This window comes from Ursus maritimus, assembly GCF_017311325.1.
Source record: "Ursus maritimus isolate PB19 chromosome X unlocalized genomic scaffold, ASM1731132v1 scaffold_X1, whole genome shotgun sequence".
In the NCBI taxonomy this organism is placed as follows: domain Eukaryota; kingdom Metazoa; phylum Chordata; class Mammalia; order Carnivora; family Ursidae; genus Ursus; species Ursus maritimus.
The window spans coordinates 110495769-110515973 of NW_024423319.1; the positions used below are offsets into that span (position 1 = coordinate 110495769).

Below are 20205 nucleotides of genomic sequence, written 5' to 3' on the forward strand. Positions count from 1 at the left end.
CCTTGACTCAGGTCATGATGTAGGGGGGTGGTCTTGGGATCAAGCCCTGCATTAGGCTCCCTGCCCCTCTCCCTCTGCCTGTTTCTCCCTCTCCCTCAGCCTGCTGCTCCTCCTGCTTGTGCTGTCTGTCGAATAAATAAATAAAATCTTAAAAAAAAAGGCCTGCCCCCCAAATATTTAGATGTACTCTGATATTCTGTAGAAAATAAGTGATTTCTTTTATTACTGCTACAGTCCTTTTTTTTTTTTAAAGATTTTATTTATTTATTTATTTATTTATTTATTTATTTATTTGAGAGAGATAGAGAGCATGAGGGTAGGGTGAGGGGCAGAGGGAGAAGCAGACTGTCTGCTGAGCAGGGAGCCCGATGCAGTGTGGGGTTTGATCCTGGGACTCTGGGATCGCAATCGTGACCTGAGCTGAAGACAGTTGCTTAACCAACTGAGCCACCCAGGCACCCCTATTACTTCTATAGTTTTGAGTGAATGGTACATATTAGTTTTTGCTTCTTCTTTACAATGCTGGAAATGAAAATTCTCTATTGTAAAGCACGAGAGAATGGATTTCTTTTTGTTTCCATCTATAGTTAAAAATTCCCTCAGAACCCAAAATTTAAGATATTAATAATTACCACTCTTTTAGCAACATATTTTTATAATTTTCTTGCTCTAATTGTTAATTATTCCTAATCTGGTTAAAAATATTAAAAAAGAACTAATTAGAGATGTGTTATTCCAAGAAGGTGGTTTAGGGTGTGTGTGTTTTCAGCCTTTTTCCTTCTTTTCTTTTTTCATACCATTTATGTTTTAAACATCTCTTAAATCATACAGAATTCTGTAAGAGATAGAAGTGTAAACCTGAGGCGTAGTGCTTCCCTGTTTGGATTTGATTTCTGTTTATAAATGATAATATGTTTTTGAATTTTGTTTAAAGGAAGCCTAACTGTTGTGATTGCCAACACTTCAAACACATAGCCAGATTTATGATCATTCTTTTTTCAAATTACTTTTAGAGTTTTTAAATTAAAAATATGAAATACATAGCAGTACACGCTGATTAATATATATTTTGATAGTACATATTAAAAATACACAATTTTTGCCAATTTGCTCATTAGATGCTTTGAATAGTTTCCATTTTAATATAACACAACTTGGTTTTCTTTTTTCTTCTCTGGTTTTCTTTTTTAAAAGGTTATTTAAACCTTACAGGTTATATTTAAAAGCTTCTTTAAAGTTTTAGTATGCAAACAGAAAAGTGTACAGTTCGTAAGTGTACAGCTTATAAATGAACACATCCATATAACCATCATCCAAATCAAGAAACAGAATATTATCAGCACCCCAGAAACCCCACTCCTGATCCGCAGTTATAAACCTCCCATTCCCAAAGGTACCACTTTCTAGACTTCCTAACATTGTAGATTAGTTTTATCTGTGTTTGAATTTTTGCACGCTCTTTCATCTGTTTTTGGCCTTTTAATCTATGTTTGACTTTAGGCCGTTAAAGAATTAAGAAAATGTCAAATTAAGATGATGATGGTGATGGCACTGATGATGATTGCATGATGTAATAGGATAAGATGGGGGTTAAAAGAAAGGCATAAGGACCAGAGAATTATTTTTGTGCAATATTCTAACCGCAATGTGGCAAATCCATGTTGTGGATGATTATTTATTAAATATCACTAATAATACTGATATATTTTAAGGGAGTATATAATAAATTCCCTCCTCCCCCCATTTTTTCCCCCTCAGATTAAGGGGATTTTGGTATAGGATTATTATAGGATGACTTTCTATCTGAACTTTTTTGCATGTTTAATCCTACTGATGGACCCAGTGCCAGTGATTGCCAGTGATTCATGTGCCTCCCTATCTTAATGCATGTATCCATCAGGGATGCATGCCAAGTTCTCTTTAATTCTGGCATCAGGGCAGGCAAGTGTTGCATGAAATGGATTGCCCCCAGAAAGCAATAAAACTAGCAGACCCTACCCACTGTTGCATGTGCCAGATGCTGTGATATTCACCATTAATTGATAAGATCTCTGAAAAAGACACCCACTGAGTGAATTTTGACCTCATCTGATACAGATTCTGAGAAGATCTTGTTTAGTGTGTAAAGATTGCTAAAGTGAGAGATATCTTTTTTCCTAACATTGTATGAAAAATTTCAAACATACAGAAAAGGTGAAAATATTTTACAGTGAACACCCACACACTACCTAGGTTCTACCATTGTCATTTTACATGCTTGCTTTATCACTTATCTATCTGCCCTTCTATCAATTCATCAATCCATCTTATTTTTAAATGTATTTCAGAGGAAGTTACTGATGTTAGTATATTTCCCCTAAATACTTTAGTATGTGTATCATTAACTAGAGTTCAGTGTTTATTTACAGTTTTTTTTAAATTTTGAAGTGAAATTTATATACAATGAAATGCATCATAAGTGTACATTTGCTGAGTTTCACAGAAAACTGTCTTTCTGAAAGGAAATAAGGCAGGCACTCTAAGGAAAAAGAGGGGCTGGAAGTCTTTTGCAGCCTTTGCCATGCTTGTGTGGCTGTTGGTGGGGACTGGAACCTCTTATGGGTTTTGGCTTGGATCACCCCCTAGTATTATGGCCCATTCCTAACATACATATGTGCATGTTGGTGAACTCTAGCTAATGGCTTCTCCAAAATGAGAGTTTCTACCCGTACTGTAGCATTGTTGCCAAATAGTACAGTGGGTACAGTAGAACTGATTGGAGGGTGCATCTGCTTCTCTTAGCTATTTCCTTAGTTTCTCAATAACAAAGTCATTCTCTGGAGAAGAATGGTAAACAAAACCTATTTTTTATACCATCTTACTGTAATATCACAGGGAGGCTTTTTCATGCTGATTTATTTTATAAAATAGGGTATCAGATGAATGCATCTTCTTGGCCAATGTTCCTCTTACGAACACTGAATGGATCTGAAATGGCACCTGCAACATTCTTTAAGAAGGTAAGAAAGATATTATAAAAAGCTTCCATCATCTGGGCTGTGGTTTTATTGTTTTAATAGGGGCACTTAAATGCTTTGTCTTCTCTGATATGGAAAAAAACATTCTTTTTAAATTACTGGATTGACACGTGTATTAATCTGCTACAGTTGCCCTAACAAAGTACCACGGAGTGGGTGGCCTAAACAACAGAAATTTATTCTTTCACAGTTCTGGGAGCTATAAGTCCAAAATCAAAGTGCCATCAGGGTTGGTTTCTAGTAAGGCCTCTTTCCTCAGCTTATAAATGGCTGCCTTTTTGCTGTGTCCTCACATGGCCTCTTCTCTGTGCCTGTGGGGAAGGATACGTATCTCTGGTTTCTCTTCCTCTTGTAAGGACACCAGTCCTTTTGGGTTGGGGCTCCACCTCATGACCTCACTTAACCTTTATTACCTCCTTAAAGGCCCTGCCTCTGAATACAGTGACATTGGGGATTAGGGCTTCAATTTATGAATTTGGGAGGACATCATTCAGTTCATTACAGTGACTTAAACAACAGAAATTTATTTTCTTAACAGCTCTGGATGCTAGAAGTCCAAGATCAAGGTATCAGCGGGCTTGGTTTCTTTTGAGGCGTCTCTCCTTGACTTGTAAATGGCTGTCTTTTCTTTGTGTCTTCACATGATCTGTATGTCTGTGTCCTCCTTTGCTCCTCTTATGAGGACACCAGTCATTGGGTTAGGGCCCACCCTGATGACCTAATTTTAACTTAATTACCTCTTTAAAGACCTTGTCTCCAAATGAAATCACATTCTCAGGTACTGGGGTTAGGATTTATTTATTTATTTATTTTTTAAAAGATTTTATTTATTTATTTATTTGACAGAGAGAGAGAGAGACAGCCAGGGAGAGAGGGAACACAAGCAGGGGGAGTGGGAGAGGAAGAAGCAGGCTCCTAGCGGAGGAACCTGATGCAGGGCTCGATCCCAGAACGCGGGGATCACGCCCTGAGCCAAAGGCAGAGGCTTAACGACTGAGCCACCCAGGCGCCCCATTGGGTTAGGATTTAAATATGAATTTGGCAGGGGTGGGGACACAATTCAGCCCATAACAGCAACTTATAAAAAAGTCTCAATTATAATCACCCACTAGTCAAAATGAATTTGTACCCTCTTTCTTCACCTTAGATATGAAAGGAGTGCTCTACTGGAAGCAAATGTTCTTTACTATTTTTTATTTACCTTCAGAAGTGAAGCTTCCCCTCATTTTGCTGTATTAGTCATCCTTCGACATTGCATAAAATGATGATGGGCCAGAAAACCACTTGAAAGTTACTTAGAGAGATTTGGTTTCAGAAGTAGAAGAATGTTAAAAACAGTCATCAGAAAGAATTTGTTATAAGGAAATATTTGTTATATAACAAAGAGGGAAAATTCCAAAGATAGTTTATGCTCTTGAGAAAATGTTGAAAGAGTACACTATGTTAAGGAACAGTGAATAAAAGCCAAGTTTTAGTTAAATTATGGGTCAAAATATTTCTTTCTCACCCTCTGTCCTGATTCTTTTTTCAGTCACTTAAATTTTATTACAGTTATTCATGTCAAGAATGGTAAATATTGTAGTTTTTTAAAAAAAGGATTCAAAAATTCTATACATTTCTCAGTGCTTATTTCAAGGTAAGTGGACTCTTAATCCCCTTTATCAATTTTGCTCCTCTCCCCACTCACCTCCCCTCTGGCAACTACCAGTTTGTTCTCTATTTAAGAGTCTGTTTTTTTGTCTGTCTCTTTTTTCTTTGTTTTGTTTCTTAAATTCCACATGAGTGAAATCATACGGTATTTGTCTTTCTCTGACTTACTTATTTCATTTAGCATTTTACTCTCTAGCTCCATCTATGTTGTTGCAAATGGCAAGATCTCTTTCTTTTTCATGGCTGATATTCCAGTGTGTGTGTGTGTGTGTGTGTGTGTGTGTGTGTGTGTGTGTGTGTATGTATATATGCCACATCTTTATCCATTCATTTATGGATGGACACTTAGGTTGCTTCCATATCTTGGCTATTGTATATAATACTGCAGTAAACATAGGGGTGCATTTATCTTTTCAAATTAGTGTTTTCATTTTCTTTGGGTAAATACCCAGTAGTGGAATTACTGGATCATAGGGTAATTCTATTTTTAACTTTTTGAGAAACCTACATACTGTTTCCTGCAGTGGCTGCACCAGTTTGCATTCCCACCAACAGTGCATAGCGGTTCCTTTTTCTCCATATTCTCGCCAACACTTGTCTCTTGTGTTTTTGTATTTAGCCATTCTGACAGGTGTGAAGTGATATCTCATTGTGATTTTGATTTGGATTTCCCTGATGATGAGTGATGTTGAGCATCTTTTCATGTGTCTATTGGTCATCTGGATGTCTTCTTTGGAAAAATGTCTATTCAGGTCCTCTGCCCATTTTTTAATTAGATTATTTGTTTTTTTGGTGTTGAGTTCTAAAAGTTCTTTATATATTTTCAATATTAACCCCTTATCAGATATATCATTTGCAGATATCTTCCTCCATTTAGTAGGTTGCCTTTTTGTTTTGTTGATGGTTTCCTTCACTGTGCAAAAGCTTTTAATTTTGGTATAGTCCCAATAGTTTAATTTTGCTTTTGTTTCCCTTGCCAGAGGAGGCATATAGAAAAGTAGAAAGATAGGAAAACAGAGACACATAGAAAAATGTTTCTATGGACAATGTCAAAGAAATTACTGCTTATGTTTACTTCTAGGAATTTTATGGTTTCTGGCCTCACATTTAGGTTTGTTTTTTTTTTTAAGATTTTATTTATTTATTTGAGAGAGAGCGAGAGAGAACACGAGCAGGGTTGGGGCAGAGGGAAAAGCGGACTCCCTGCTGAGCAGGGAGCCAGACCTGGTGCTTGATCCCAGGGCCCTGGGATCATGACCTGAGCTGAAGGCAGATGCTTAACCAACTGAGCCACCCAGGCGCCCCCACATTTAGGTTTTTAATCCATTTCAAGTTTGTTTTTGTGTAACAAAGTAGTCCAGTTTTGTTGTTTCACATGTAGCTGTCCAGTTTTCCCAGCACCATTTGTTGAAGAGACTGTCTTTTCCCCATTGTTGTAAATCAATTGACCATATACGTGTGGGTTTATTTCTGGACTCTGTTCTGTTCCATTGATCTATGTGTCTGTTTTTGTGCCTGTACCATACTGTTTTGATTACTACAACTTTGTAGTATATCTTGAAATCTGGGATTGTGATACTTCCAGCTTTGTTCTTCTTTTTCAAGATTGCTTTGACAAAGGTTTTAAAAGCTTTTGGAGAACATTAAAGACATAATGATGTAAAACATCAATTAATGTGATTCTCACATTGCAAAAAAAAATTCTTTTGAGTGCCGCTTTGAGTAACAAGAGTGCCTGAAAGTGAGTTTGCCCAACCACCTCCCAGCAAGGGACACAGGCCCTTTGGGCAATGTGTAAAGCATATGTGAGAATAGTAACAAAAGAGATTATATATACATAAATGTATATGTATATATATATTTAAGATTTTATTTATTTGACAGAGAGAGAGACAGCCAGTGAGAGAGGGAACACAAGCAGGGGGAGTGGGAGAGGAAGAAGTAGGCTCCCAGCAGAGCAGGGAGCCCGATGCGGGGCTCGATCCCAGGACCCTGGGATCAGGCCCTGCACCAAAGGTAGACGCTTAATGACTGAGCCACCCAGGCGCCCCCAAAAGAGATATTTAGTAGTAGTCTTTATTAAACATTATCAGCTTGTGCTGTGGCTTTAGAAAAGCCATTGGATTTATTTTACTTACTATCAGATTGCTTTATTAGCTAGTTATGTGTCACACACATTATGTTTTTCATTTTTAAAATTATGAAAGTAATTCATGTTTGGAGAGCGGATATCAAAGTACTCAGAGTAAAAAATGAGCATCTTTTTTTTTAAAATGAGCATCTTTTTATTCATCCCATCCTTTCCTCCTTTCCACCCTCTTCTCTCCAAATAGAAGTTTTATTTGTGTTTTCCCAGACTTTTTTCTGTGCATTCACAAACATATATGGGTTTTAATTTTTTAAACATAAATTTGAATATATTGTGAATGTTGTTCTGTGATTTATTTTTACCCTTAAAATATGTATATTCTGGAAATCTTTCCGTTTTGCTTCATATATATTTTATGTTGTATTGTACTATTCTGTGGTATGGATTACCATAATTGGTTTAATCTGTCCCTAACGATGGATGTTTAGGTTGTGTCCATATTCTCGTTTAAGTCATCTGTAGTATAGAGCTTTCTGTATAAGTGTGAAGGCTACATTTTTAGAAGTAGAATTATTGGTTCAAAGAGAATGTGTGCTTTTAAGTGTTGATATATACTATTAAATTGCATCCGCAAAGGGTGTGTCAAGCTATGCTCCACTATTATTGTATAGATGTTTCTATTCCCACACCTTCAGTAGCATCGGATGTCATCAATCTTTAAAAATTTTATGTATCTTTTTTGGGGGGAGTTGGGGGTGGGGATGGTATCTCATTGCTGTAATTTGCACTGAACCGATTACCAGTGAAACTGAGCTTTTAAAATATGTTTAATGGCCTTTTATTTTTCTGTGAATTACCTGATTGTAGCCTTTGCCTGTTTTTCTGTTGGATTTCTGTTCTTACTCATTGATTTGTGGGTGCCCTTTCAGCCAAGCTTGAAACTTTGCCAAGAGCCGTCTTAAATCACCATTCTTTCTTGACCCTGGCCTGCAAATAGCCATTTAATTAGGAAGGCCCACCCACTTAGCTTCCTAATTATTTTTTTCTCATGTCTCTTTCTAACCTTACCACCACTGTGCCTTGTGCAGGCTTTCCCCTTGCCTGAACTGTTCAGCTAGCCTTATAACTGCCTCTAACCTTTACCCTTCCACACAACTGCCAGAAATATCTGATATAGGAGCCTTAACCACATTATTCTCTTGCTTAAAACTCTTGATGTTCCCAGTTGCACTCAGGATGAAGTGTAAGTTTGTTAATATGGCCTTTAAGGTGCTGTATGATCTGGATTATGGCTGCCACTCCTTGCTTTGTATTTTATGTTCTAAATTGCTTCTGATAGCCTGCCGATACCATGTTCCTTTTTAGAGCTGGTTATCTCTGGTTAACGCTAAGATTCTAGTTAGGCATTAAATCCTCCAGTGTATCTTCCCTAATTCCCCCTTTCTATTCTTATACTTCTTTAGCACCTTGTGCATTTATCAATCTTTATAGGAATTGGATTATATTATTATTTTCATTGTCTCTTCCTAGACTGTGAGTTCCTTTTGAACCATTAACTGTCTTTGTATTCTTGGTGTCTGTCATAGGTCCTGGTACATACTTGTTTGTTAAATGAAGAAAGGATGGAGAATACAGGAAGATGAATACATATAGAGGGAGAAAATGGGTTTTGTTTTGGACAGGTGCCTTTGGGAAATTTGAGGTGGGATGACTACTTAGCAGACTGTTGCAAGTAAAGCGTTCAGAACTTAAAAACAAGGTTAGGCTTGGGTATGTGGATATGGCAGTTTTCAGTTTAAATGTTAATGATGGAAGCCTTGAGAATGAATAAACTAGTCCAGGGAGACTACCTAGAAGAAGAGGGGAGTGTCAAGGTTAGAACCTTGAGAAATACCCACTCACCTTTATGATTTATAAGTAGCCATATCAGATACTTACTAAAGGTCAGTTGAGAGGAAAGCTGATTGTTGACTATTTGGTGGATAGGAAGTTTATTGGTTATATTAGCAAGAACTAAAGACCAGGTGAAAATATCCTCAGGTAGAGTTAGATTTGTAGTTGTGGGAGCAGAATATTGATAGATTTCATTCCTGATGGCCTCAGTTTACTCTGTGAAATAGGAAACTGACAAAGGCCGGAGGGAAGGATTCATACATAGATTGAATGTCTACTGTGTTCCAACTCTCTTGTTGAGAAGAAAGTTAACAAAATAATAAACATATAATGAGGATACATAAAATTTGTCTTAAAGTGAATGGTAAATGGAACAGCAGCTGTATGAGATGGCCTAGGGACACATGACAATATTTTGGAGGGTTCAGCTAAGGATGAACACTAAATATATGGTACTACATGTAATAAACATGTGGGACTTTTCTCCAGCAGCGTTCAGCAACTGAGTATAAATAAATTTTTTTTAAGGTTCGTTTATTTATTTATAGCACAAGCAGGGGGAGGGGCAGAGGGAAAGAATCTGAAGCAGACTCCATGCTCAGTGTGAGCCTGATGTGGGACTTCATCTCGTGAACCTGAGATCATGATCTGAGCCAAAATCAAAAGTCAGACAGTTAACCGACTGAGCCACCCAGGTGTCCTATGGCGATCTTGAATTAAGGTTTGGAGATAATGAAATGATAGTGGGATAATTGATTTTGGATGACATGATACTCTGAAACCTGGGTGTGAAAGAGTGTTACAGAATGTTAGTGTTTGGTCCCCTTCACTTTTTTTATCTCTATCAGTGGTTCTCAATTGGGAAGGGGGGCAATTTGCCCCCAGTGAGACATTTGGCAATGTCTGGGGACATTGTCGTTCATCACAACTGTGTGTGGGGGGGGTGCTACTTACATTTAGTGGGTAGAGACCAGGGACACTGCTAAACATCCTACAATGCACAGAACAGCTCCCACAACAGAATGTTGACCCCAAATGGCAGTAGTGCCAAGGTTGAGAAACTGTGATCTGTATTAATTCCTTGGTGATCTCATCTAATTCCTGGCTTTAAATACAGCTTATATGCAAATGACTTTCAAATCTGTATTTCTTTTTTTTTTTTTTTTAAATGATTTTTTATTATATTATGTTAGTCACCATACAGTACATCCCCGGTTTCCGATGTAAGGCTCGATGATTCATTAGTTGTGTATAACACCCAGTGCACCATGCAATACGTGCCCTCCTTACTACCCATCACCGGTCAAATCTGTATTTCTAATTCAGACTTTTTGCTCCCAACTCAGACTTGAATATCCACTCAACATCCACACTTGGATGTCCAGTAGACATCTCAAACTTCCATCTGCAGCCTTTCCGATCTTGAGGAGTGGCAACTGTTATTCTAGTTGCTGGGGCCAAAAACCTTGGTGATTATTTCTTTCACACACTGCATCTAGTCCATAAGGAAATGCTGTGGGCTTTACCTTCAAAATATTTTCAAAATCCAACTACTTCTTGACATCTCTCTTGCTATCAGCTGGTACAAGTTGCCTTTATCTCTCACCTAGATGACTTCAGTAGCTTCCTCACTGACTTCTTTATAACCTTACAGTTTGTAGTCTGTAAACAGTAAGCAGAATATTCCTTTTAAAACATAAATGAGATTATATCACTTCTCTGCTCAAAATTGTCCAGGGGCTCACCATTTTACTCAGAGTATAAGTCAGAGTCCTTATAGTGGCCTCCATGGCTCTACATATGACCCCTCATCTCTCTAACCTTGTTTCCTACTGCTGTCCCACTTGCATAATAAATTTGTAGCCACACTCACTTCCTTGTTTTTCAAACATGTGGACACATCTCCTGCTTTAGGGCCTTGGCGCTGGCTATTCTGTCTGCCTGGAATACTCTTCCTGTAGGTAACTGCATGGTTAATAATCACCTTTAGGGTTCTTCTCGCATGTAGTCTTCCATATGAGGCTTGTTCTGATCACCCTTTTTAAAGTATTTCTTTTTGGGGTGCTGGGTGGCTCAGTCGGTTAAGCATCTGCTTTTGGCTCAGGTCATGACTCCTTGCTCAGCAGGGTGTCTGCTTCTCCCTCTCTCTGCCCTTCCCCCCAACTTGTGCACTTCTCCCCACCTTCTGTCTTTCTCTCTCTTTCTCAAATAAATAAAATCTTTAAAAAGTGTATTTCTTTTTAAGATTTATTTATTATTATTTTTAAAGGTATTAGAGAGAGAAAGAGTGCGCGCACATGCACGCGCCAGGGGGTGGGGTGGGAGGTGAAGGCAGAGGGAGCCTTAAGCAGCCCCTGCGCTGGACATGGAGCCCATTACAGGGCTCAATCTCATGAACGGAGCTGAAACCAAGAGTCGGCCCTGCTTGACCGACTGCGTCATCCAGGCGCCTCACCCTATTTAAAGTTTTGCAAAACTCTTCTGTTACATTTTTCTCTGCATCTCCCTTACTCTGCTTTACTTTCTTTTTTTGCATAGCACTTCTCATTTTTAACATAGAATATATTCTGCTTATGTTATGGTGTTTCTCATCTTTCTCTTTACTAGCATGTGAATACCACAAGGGGGGGATTTTTGTCTATTTTGCTACTTAATGTACATCAGGAGCCTTCAGTAGTGTCTGACAGTAGTAGGCACTTTGTAAATATTTGTGAATAAATAAATGAAGTTTAAAGGACTAGAATTTTTGATGAGGTCAAAGAAGTAGTTGATTAAAAGTAAGGAAGTAGAAGTTAAAGATAGGAGTCTGTGGTCAGAAGTAGACTCTGGGAATACAGCCATAAACAAGCAGTAAAAGAACTCCTGTCCTTATGGAGCTTGCCTTCTAGCTGGGGAAATGCATAATAAACCAGGCAAAATAAATAAAGTCTATATTATGTTTGATGGTTGTACCTGCTTAGGAAAGGGGAGGGTGACATTTTAGGTAGGTTGGCCAGGAAGGTTTTGCTGAGAAGATGCCATTGGAGTGAAGATCTGAAGAAAGGGAGAGAAGGAACCGTGAGCTTACAAGGGTAAGAATATTGCAGGCAAAGGGGTAATGCAGTTAATGCTCAGACTGGCCTCAGAGTCTGTGGAATATGAGAAGAAATAGCCTTTAAGGAGAATCATAGGTAGGTAGCAAGGAGAGGGGTTAAAAGAACATTCTTTACTACCGTCTAAGAAAGAATAATTTTTTTCTCACAGTAAAAAAGAATGAGCCCTTGTGTTTTTTTTAGCTATTGCTTTTGCGAATTATATATATATATATATATATGTATAATTTTTTTTTTAAAGTAAGCTCTCTGCCCAACGTCAGGCTTGAACTCAGGACCCCAAGATCAGGAGTTGCGTGCTGTACTGACTGAGCCATCCAGGTGCCCCTACAAATTATATCTTTGGGTTTAGGAAGTCATTCAAGAACTGATGATGACAAACCATATTCTTTAAAAACATTTTTAAAAGCAACTTTATATCATTACCTTTTGTGGACAGCAGAGGGAACCATTTTGCCAATTATCTAAATCTGGAGGTAGCTTGTTTTGAGATAAAACCCTTTCATTTATTTATGAAAAAGGAGAAGTTCCTTTGATTTTCAAAAAGTCAGTATTTGTTTTCTTCCAGGGCTCTGTTAATATTTATTTGTATGACTATACTGATGTAAGTAACTTTGATAGAGTATTCATGAAATTTAGAAGAATTAATAAACAGTATGAATATCTTAGAGAATAAATTGCATTTTATCCATAATCATTGTCTGTTTTTTTTTTTTTTTACTTGTCAGCTAATAGTGGCATTGATGACATACTGTTAAATTTGGTTTATCTCTTTAGATTATAGTTTGAATCTTAAAATTCTCTTTCCTGCTCATTCCTGTCTTAATTCTGTTTTGTAGCAGAAAATGTATATTGCCATTTGAATTTAGTTTGCTTTGCTACAGAAAGTCTTATTCTTATTTGGTTATATGATAGTGTAAGGTCCTAGGAACCTTATGTGTGCCTTGAATGTTTCCTCCATTCTGTGAATGTGCAGCACAAGTTTATCTACTGCCGAAGTTAATCTTTTGTTAAATCCACCTCCCTTTTTTCCTTCCGTATGTAGTAACAGTTAGTTGACCTTTAGCCCCTTCATGAAGTGGCAGTAGCTCTGCTTCTTACTTACCAGCTACTTATTTATCAAATAACTTTGATCTTTGGTCAAGCTAACTTTTGCCCTGCTGACTTAGGTGGTTTTTAAGAATCAAATTAAGATTATGTGATTAAAATTAAGGATTTTGAAGGCTAATAATTAAAGAACTTTAAGACTTCAAGGGTATAAAAGATATCACTGGAAAAGTACAGGATAATGAGATGGGTTTAAAGGGGGCATTTAAAAAAGGAATCAACCTACCAGATATGTTTTTAAATTATATCTTGGTGAAAGAATTAGTTGAAAGCTTGTTTACTGTTCTTCAGGTGATCACTTGGTTAATTCATTTTTTTTCAAGATCTTGTTGTTGGGTACTCTGCTGGAAATAACAATATGAATAAGATATATCTGCTTTTGAGAATCCCTTAGTCTCAGAGGAGTAAACACATTTCAAGAGTAGTTTTGCAGCTGAAGGCAAGAGCGCCTCCTTTGAGGGGGTTTAGGAGTGGGCAGGAGTTGGTCAGGGAAGCCTTAAAGAGACCAGGAGAGCTGGGCTTTGAAGTGGATTAGTTGGAGTTGTCCAAGCAGGTGATGTGGTAGGATGTTCCAAGGAGTTGTCTGCCTACGTTTAAATCTAGCTCTGATACTTCTGGCATATTCTTAGGCAATTGTCCATCAATTTTATCATCTATAAAATGGGGATAATAATTGCATTGACTTTATAGGGTTGTTGTGAGAATTAAATATATGGAAAACATTTAGAACAGTGCCTGGCATATACTAAATGATTGAAGGTTAACTTTTAATGTTGTTATCCGAGGGATCTAAGGATAGAACTGGCAGGTCTTGGTCTTTGAATGTGAGTGTTAAGGGAAAAGGATGCATCTAGTGCAGTGGTTCTCAGCCTTGGATCCACATTAGGGTCACCTTGGGAGTTAAAATGTGCTGATGCCTGGGGCCCACCCCAGACCAATTAAATCGATATCCTGAGGATGTGGCCCCAAGTGATTCTGATGTTTAGTTGGGCTGATAACCTCTGGTCTAGGACTATTTCCAGGCTTCTGGCTTGGGTGATTGGGTTGATGATGGTGCTGTATACTAGGATAAAAAGCAAATTGAAAGAAAATGTGTTGCTTTTAACAGAGCACTTAGGCTTTCTAAGAAATCTGTTAGCATTTGGATGCTTTAAATTTTTATAACTAAAGGATGCTTTTTAAATATTGGTTTCTGGATTGGATATTGTAAATGATCCTGGACTATATGACTTTCATGTTCTTGTGTCTGCATTTTATACTTGGAGGTAGTTTCTGTTTTTGTTTTTTTAGATATTATCTGCTGCTGTTCATTCTCTTTGGACTTACCAGCTTTCAACATACCCTATAATTTATACATTTATTAGGTTTGTTTGATTCCCTCTTTTAAAATTTCTTGTTGATTGCTTCTCTCTTTTTCCCCTATCTGCACCCCAACCACTACTGCCACCACCACTAGAAGGTAAGCTCCGCAAGAGCAGGGATCTTTGTTATTTTTTGTTCACTAATGAATCCTGAACTTCTGGTACATACTATATAACACATATTTCATAGATAAATGAATGGATTACTATCAGTCTGTTTTTGTTTCCTTCCAGGTTCTTGGCTCTGCTCCAGAGTAAGTGAGATATAGAGCAGAGTTTCAGAGAGATTTCTGAGAACTGTTTTCTTCCTGTATTTAATTTATAAACATGGAGTTTAATTTTTGATTGCTAAAAGTTGTGAGATACAGTTGAGCAAATGCTTCTTATTACATCTTAACAAAAAACTTTTTTTTTTTTAATATTTTGGTAGGAACCACCAAAGCCACCTCTAAATAATTTTAAAGTGGGAATGAAACTTGAAGCTATAGACAAAAAGAACCCTTATCTGATCTGCCCTGCAACTATTGGAGATGTTAGAGGAGATGAAGTTTATATCACATTTGATGGCTGGAGTGGAGCTTTTGATTATTGGTGCAAGTACGATTGTCGAGATATTTTCCCAGTTGGGTGGTGCCACCTGACAGGAGATGTGTTACAACCACCAGGAACACATGGTAAGATAATAAATAACTACATGTTCTTTTATTTTATTAAAGTTAGATCTAACTGCTCAATTGGCATTGAGGTTAGGACTTCTTGCTCAGCTGGAGCAGCAGACAGAACAGGGAGGGCACTGCCTAGGCTAGAGAACTGGAAGTAGAAGATGGCAATGATTAGGGGCGCCTGGGTGGTGCAGTCATTTAGCGTCTGCCTTCGGCTCAGGGCGTGATCTCAGAGTCCTGGGATTGAGCCCTGCATCAGGCTCCTCTGCTGGGAGCCTGCTTCTTCCTCTCCCACTCCCCCTGCTTGTGTTCCCTCTCTCACTGGCAGTCTCTGTCAAATAAATAAATAAAATCTTAAAAAAAAAAAAAGAAGATGGCAATGATTAGAATTTTTGAGGGCCAATTCAGCATCATAATCTGAATTGACAGTCCACATTGGGAGAATATGGGCAAGCTACAAGTCACGCTTGGACCATTAAAGCATTTTGGGGTGCGTAGCTATCTTTATAGTTGATATTCAATTTAAAATTACATATAGTATTCCATTGTGTATATCTCCAAGGTAGTTTTTAAAGGGTAAGGCATAACAACTGTTATATACATATTGTGCACAATTTTGGTCAGTTTTTTAAATTGATACTTAGATAGTCTTAAGTAAAATCTACCTGTCAATGAAAATTTTATTTTATTTATTTATTTTATAGAAAGATTTATTTATTTGAGAGAGAGAGAGAGAACTTGTGTGTGAGTTGGGGGAGGGGCAGAGGGATAGAATCTCAAGCAGACTCCCCACTGAGCACCGAGCCCAACATGGGACTTGATCGAGATCATGACCTGAGCTGAAGTCAAGAGTCAGACATTCAACCGACTGCGCCACCCAGGCGCCCATGTCAGTGAAAATTTTAGACTATGGAAGCCATCATAGATTAACATGTTATTATAGTCAGGTGTTTATCAGTTGTAATGCTGTGCTTCCTAAGTTGAATTCTGTGATCATCTAGATATATTCTTTCAGAAAAAAATCATCAAAATATTGAGGTTCCTTAGAGACTCTTCCAAGAGCTTAGACATGCCTAACCTGCTCTTCTATGATGGAATAGCTGCTGAGATTTAAGTGGGATCTAAGCATAGAACCTAATCATTGACTTAAGTTAAATATAAACTTATTAGTAGGATCAAATGTAAATGTATTTAAAATTTATCCAACTAAAATTTATTTATACTAGAAAAAAAGATGAGTGTAGAAAACATGTAAGTAATGTGTGCAGGATGAGAGCAGTGACTAGATAAAAGCATATAGCCATATTCTTGTAACTGCTGTAGAATCTTTTTTGATTTGGAACTTTAACATATCCCATTATATTACAATACTATATACCATGATGTCCTTTTTATTAGGGGCCTATTTTACCAGTTCCCTGCTGCCATAATTCTAGGAAGTAGATATTAATGGCTGATTTTTATAAAATTTAATATGTTCCAGATCTATGTATGTATGATACTAAGGCAGTCTGTGCCCTCAAGGAGTTTACCTTCTAGTCGAAGAGGGATAAGAATAGTGGAAGAATAGACTTAAAAAAATAGTGGAAGAATAGACTTAAAATACACACACACACACACACACACACACACACAATTAGCAATGCAAAAATAGAGATGTGTGCTAGATATGAAAGTGGCCCAAAGACATCCAGTTTGTTTAGACTGGAGGGAAAAGCGGTTGGGTAAAGGAATGCTTAACAGAAAGACACATGATGTGAGTATTAAGAGAGGAGAAGGAGTTTGTCAGGCAGAAAAGAGATAAAGGTAGGGTGGGCACATCACAAAGGTATAAAATCACAGTTTACCCTGAAAGCGAGGTAGTTCAGTTTGGAACATGGTGACTTTGGGATGCATGGCCAAGAATGCTGTTGTCTTCCACTATCTGGTCTCCATTTTTTTCTTAGTAACACGATTCAGCTGCCTGACAGGAAGACTACATTTACAGCTTCCCTAGCAGTTATATATGGCCATGAGACTAAGTCCTGGTCAATGGGATAAAAGTAGAGCTAGTATGTTCTACTTATAGGAAGTGTATTAGAAAGGGATGAATATACCCTCTGTCTTCCTTCTTCCTGCTTCTTTCCTGCTGCTAGTTATGTGCTTGTTTTGGGTGGAGTTCCATCTTGAACCATGAAATGGGGACCATATTCTAGGCATAGTGGAGCAGAAAGCAGAACGGAGCCAAAATCCCTGAGAATTTTGTGGAGCAAAATTTTCATACTGGCTTGTTCCAGACTGTTATTTGAGAAAAATAAACTTCTATGTTATATAAACCACTATTCTTTTAGGTTTTTCTGTTACTGTTAGCTGAACTTAATCCTAACTAATTCAGGGTAACTTTAGGACACCAGGTGAACATGTCCGTTGGATAGCTGCACATTCAGGTATGGAGCCCAAAAGAGATAGGTCTTAGTTGACAAAGCAGGTTTGAGAGCCATCATGCTCATTCAAATAAATATTCTGTGTGTCAGATAGGATTGTAGGTGCTGTTGGGGGAGGGGAGGATGGTAGGCAGCTTACACATCCAACTGATAGCCGTAAGTGGGGGAAGTTCTGGGTGTGGCTTTAATTGTACATGTGTAACAGGTAGAAGTAGAAAAGGACCAAGGACAGAACCTTGTGGGTGAATTTTTAAAACAATTCTCACACTTGAATCACCTTGGGCCAGGGGATCTTATTCAAAGATTGATGCCCTTGAACTCATACCTAGGGGTTCTGAATCAGTAGGTCTGGAGTGGGGCTCGGGTGTTTCCATTGCACATGGTTTGAGTCCCAGACTTTGAGAAACACAAAAATAAGGGAAGCGTAGAAGATAGAAATCAATTCAGGACACTAAGAAGAAGTATATGTAAATGTAGGAGAGTTTCTAGGTTGGTTTCCCTAACAACAGGAGGTGAAAGATTTTTAGGAGGTGTTCAACATTGTCAAGTACAGCATAAACGTCAAGAGGAGAGGAGAGCTCATTAAGTAAAAGATTGTTTGCTAGACTATTTTGAAAAGCCAGATTTAGAGAGCTGAGTACATAGATGCAGAGCATTTTTTAAAAATGTGGTTTCATGGATACTTTCTGAGATCCGCCTCCTTCTGTCCTTTACCCCACTAGACATTTCACCTGTTAAAGTGAAATTTATTTATTTATTTATTTTTTTAAAAAGATTTTATTTATTTGACAGAGAGAGACAGCCAGCGAGAGAGGGAACACAAGCAGGGGGAGTGGGAGAGGAAGAAGCAGGCTCCTAGTGGAGGAGCCTGACGTGGGGCTCGAACCCAGAACGCTGGGATCACGCCCTGAGCCGAAGGCAGACGCTTAACCACTGCGCTACCCAGGCGCCCCTAAAGTGAAATTTAGAAACCTTACTTCAATTTATATCCCTTTATTCTCCCTCATTCATAATATAATTTTCTTAAATATTTACAATCATTGAGAATGAATTAGACAGTGTTATAATTTTTGTTTAACTGTTAAACATAATTAGAAAATTCAGGAGAAGGAAAGTATTGTATTTACCCACATTTTTGCCATTTCAGTTCTTGGTTCCTGATTTTCAGATTCCTTTTTTTTTTTTTAATCATTTCCTTTCTGTTTTAGAGAACTTCTTTTAGTCATTCTTTTAGGATAGGTCATCCGGCAACAAATTCTTAGTTTTCTATTATCCAGGAATGTCTTTATTTCCCCTTCATTCTTGAAGGATAGTTGCTGGATATAGAATTCTGTGTTGACACTTCTTTTCTCTAAGTACGTGAAAAATGTAGTGCAACTTCCTTTTGGCTTCCAGGGTTTCTATTGAGAAGTTCGGTGTTACTCGAATTGTTTTTCCCCTGTAGGTTCCATTATAAGTCTGTTTTTGCTTGTAGTTCTTCTAGTGTTTACTTTATGCTTTATCTAATTTGTGGCTACATCATCAGGTGTGTAGAAATTTTGAACTGCTATAGTGTCCTCGTCGGTTGAACCTTCTGTAGTAACCTCTTTTTGGTGACTTCTTTTTTTAACCTTAAAATCTGCTTTATCTTATATTAATGTCGCTATACCAGCCTTTGTTTTGTTGGTGTTCTTGGTCTCTCTGTTTCTAATGTTCAACATTTATCTACTCTAATCTAAAAAGATGCATTTCTTGTAAATAGTTGGATTTTGATTTCTTGGCTAGTCAGCCAGTCTGTCTTTTAACTGGAGCTTCTAATCTATTTATATTGATTGTGATTACAGATATATTTGCTTTTCAGTATGCCACCTTATTTTGAGCTTTTTATTTGTCCTGCCTTTTCTATGTTTTATTTTCCTTTCTTGTCCTTTTTGGGCTATTTTTTCTTATTCCATTTTTCCTCTCTTCTTGTTTGGAAGTTATACACTATATTTTCTGTTCTTTTAATACTCTAAACATTTTAACATGCTTTCTTGACTTAATGGAAGTCTGAAATTGATCAATATCTTTATTCTGCACTAAGACAATAAAAGGAACTTAGAACACTCTACCCATTTATCCCCTTCTCATTTATGTTGTTACTATTGTATATTTTATTTTATTTTATTTATTTTGAGGTGTGGGGGGGTAGAGGGAGAGGGAGAGAGAGAATCTTTTTTTTTATAATAATATTTTTTATTATGTTAGTCACCATACAGTACATCCCTGGTTTTTGATGTGAAGTTCGATGATTCATTAGTTGCGTATAACACCCAGTGCACCATGTAATACATGCCCTCCTTACTACCCATCACCAGTCTATCCCACTCCCTCACCCCCCTCCCCTCTGAAGCCCGCAGTTTGTTTCTCAGAGTCCATGGTCGGGAGAGAGAGAATCTTAAGCAGGAGCCCATCGAGGGGGTTGATCTTACAGCCCTGAGATCCTGACCTGAGTCAAAATCAAGAGTTGGACGCCGAACCAACTGAGCCACCCAGGCACTCCACTGTTGTATGTGTTAATTAATTATATCTTTTAGGAATCCTATTAGCTATTATTATTGTTCATATAGTCAGTATTTGTTGAGATTCACCAACATATTCAACATGTTCTTCCCTGTTTATTCCTTCTTAGCATCTCAAACCTTTCATCTGGGGTTAATTCTCTTACGTCTGAGATAGATCCTTCAGATTTTTCTTAAGTGAGGGGTCTGCTAGTGGCATGCCCTCTCAGTTCACATTCATCTGAATATGTCATTTTTTCAACTCCTCCCCTGAAAGACATTTTCTCTGGGTAGAGAATTCTAGACTGACAGGCATTTTCTTTCAGTACATTGAAGATATCATTCTTTTACCTTTTGGTTTCCATTACTATTAAGAATTCAACTGTCAATCT

General features: G+C 37.7%; 1 protein-coding gene across 1 annotated transcript in view; it reads left to right on the forward strand.

Moving 5' to 3' along the window:
- Window positions 1-20205, forward strand: part of SCML2 (Scm polycomb group protein like 2) — a 93642-nt gene that overhangs the window by 30820 nt on the left and 42617 nt on the right. Inside the window, exons 6-7 of the mRNA XM_040633817.1 lie at window positions 2911-2999; window positions 14640-14883. Of these exons, the coding sequence (XP_040489751.1) occupies window positions 2911-2999; window positions 14640-14883 (333 nt within the window). The remainder of the gene's footprint in view (window positions 1-2910; window positions 3000-14639; window positions 14884-20205) is intronic.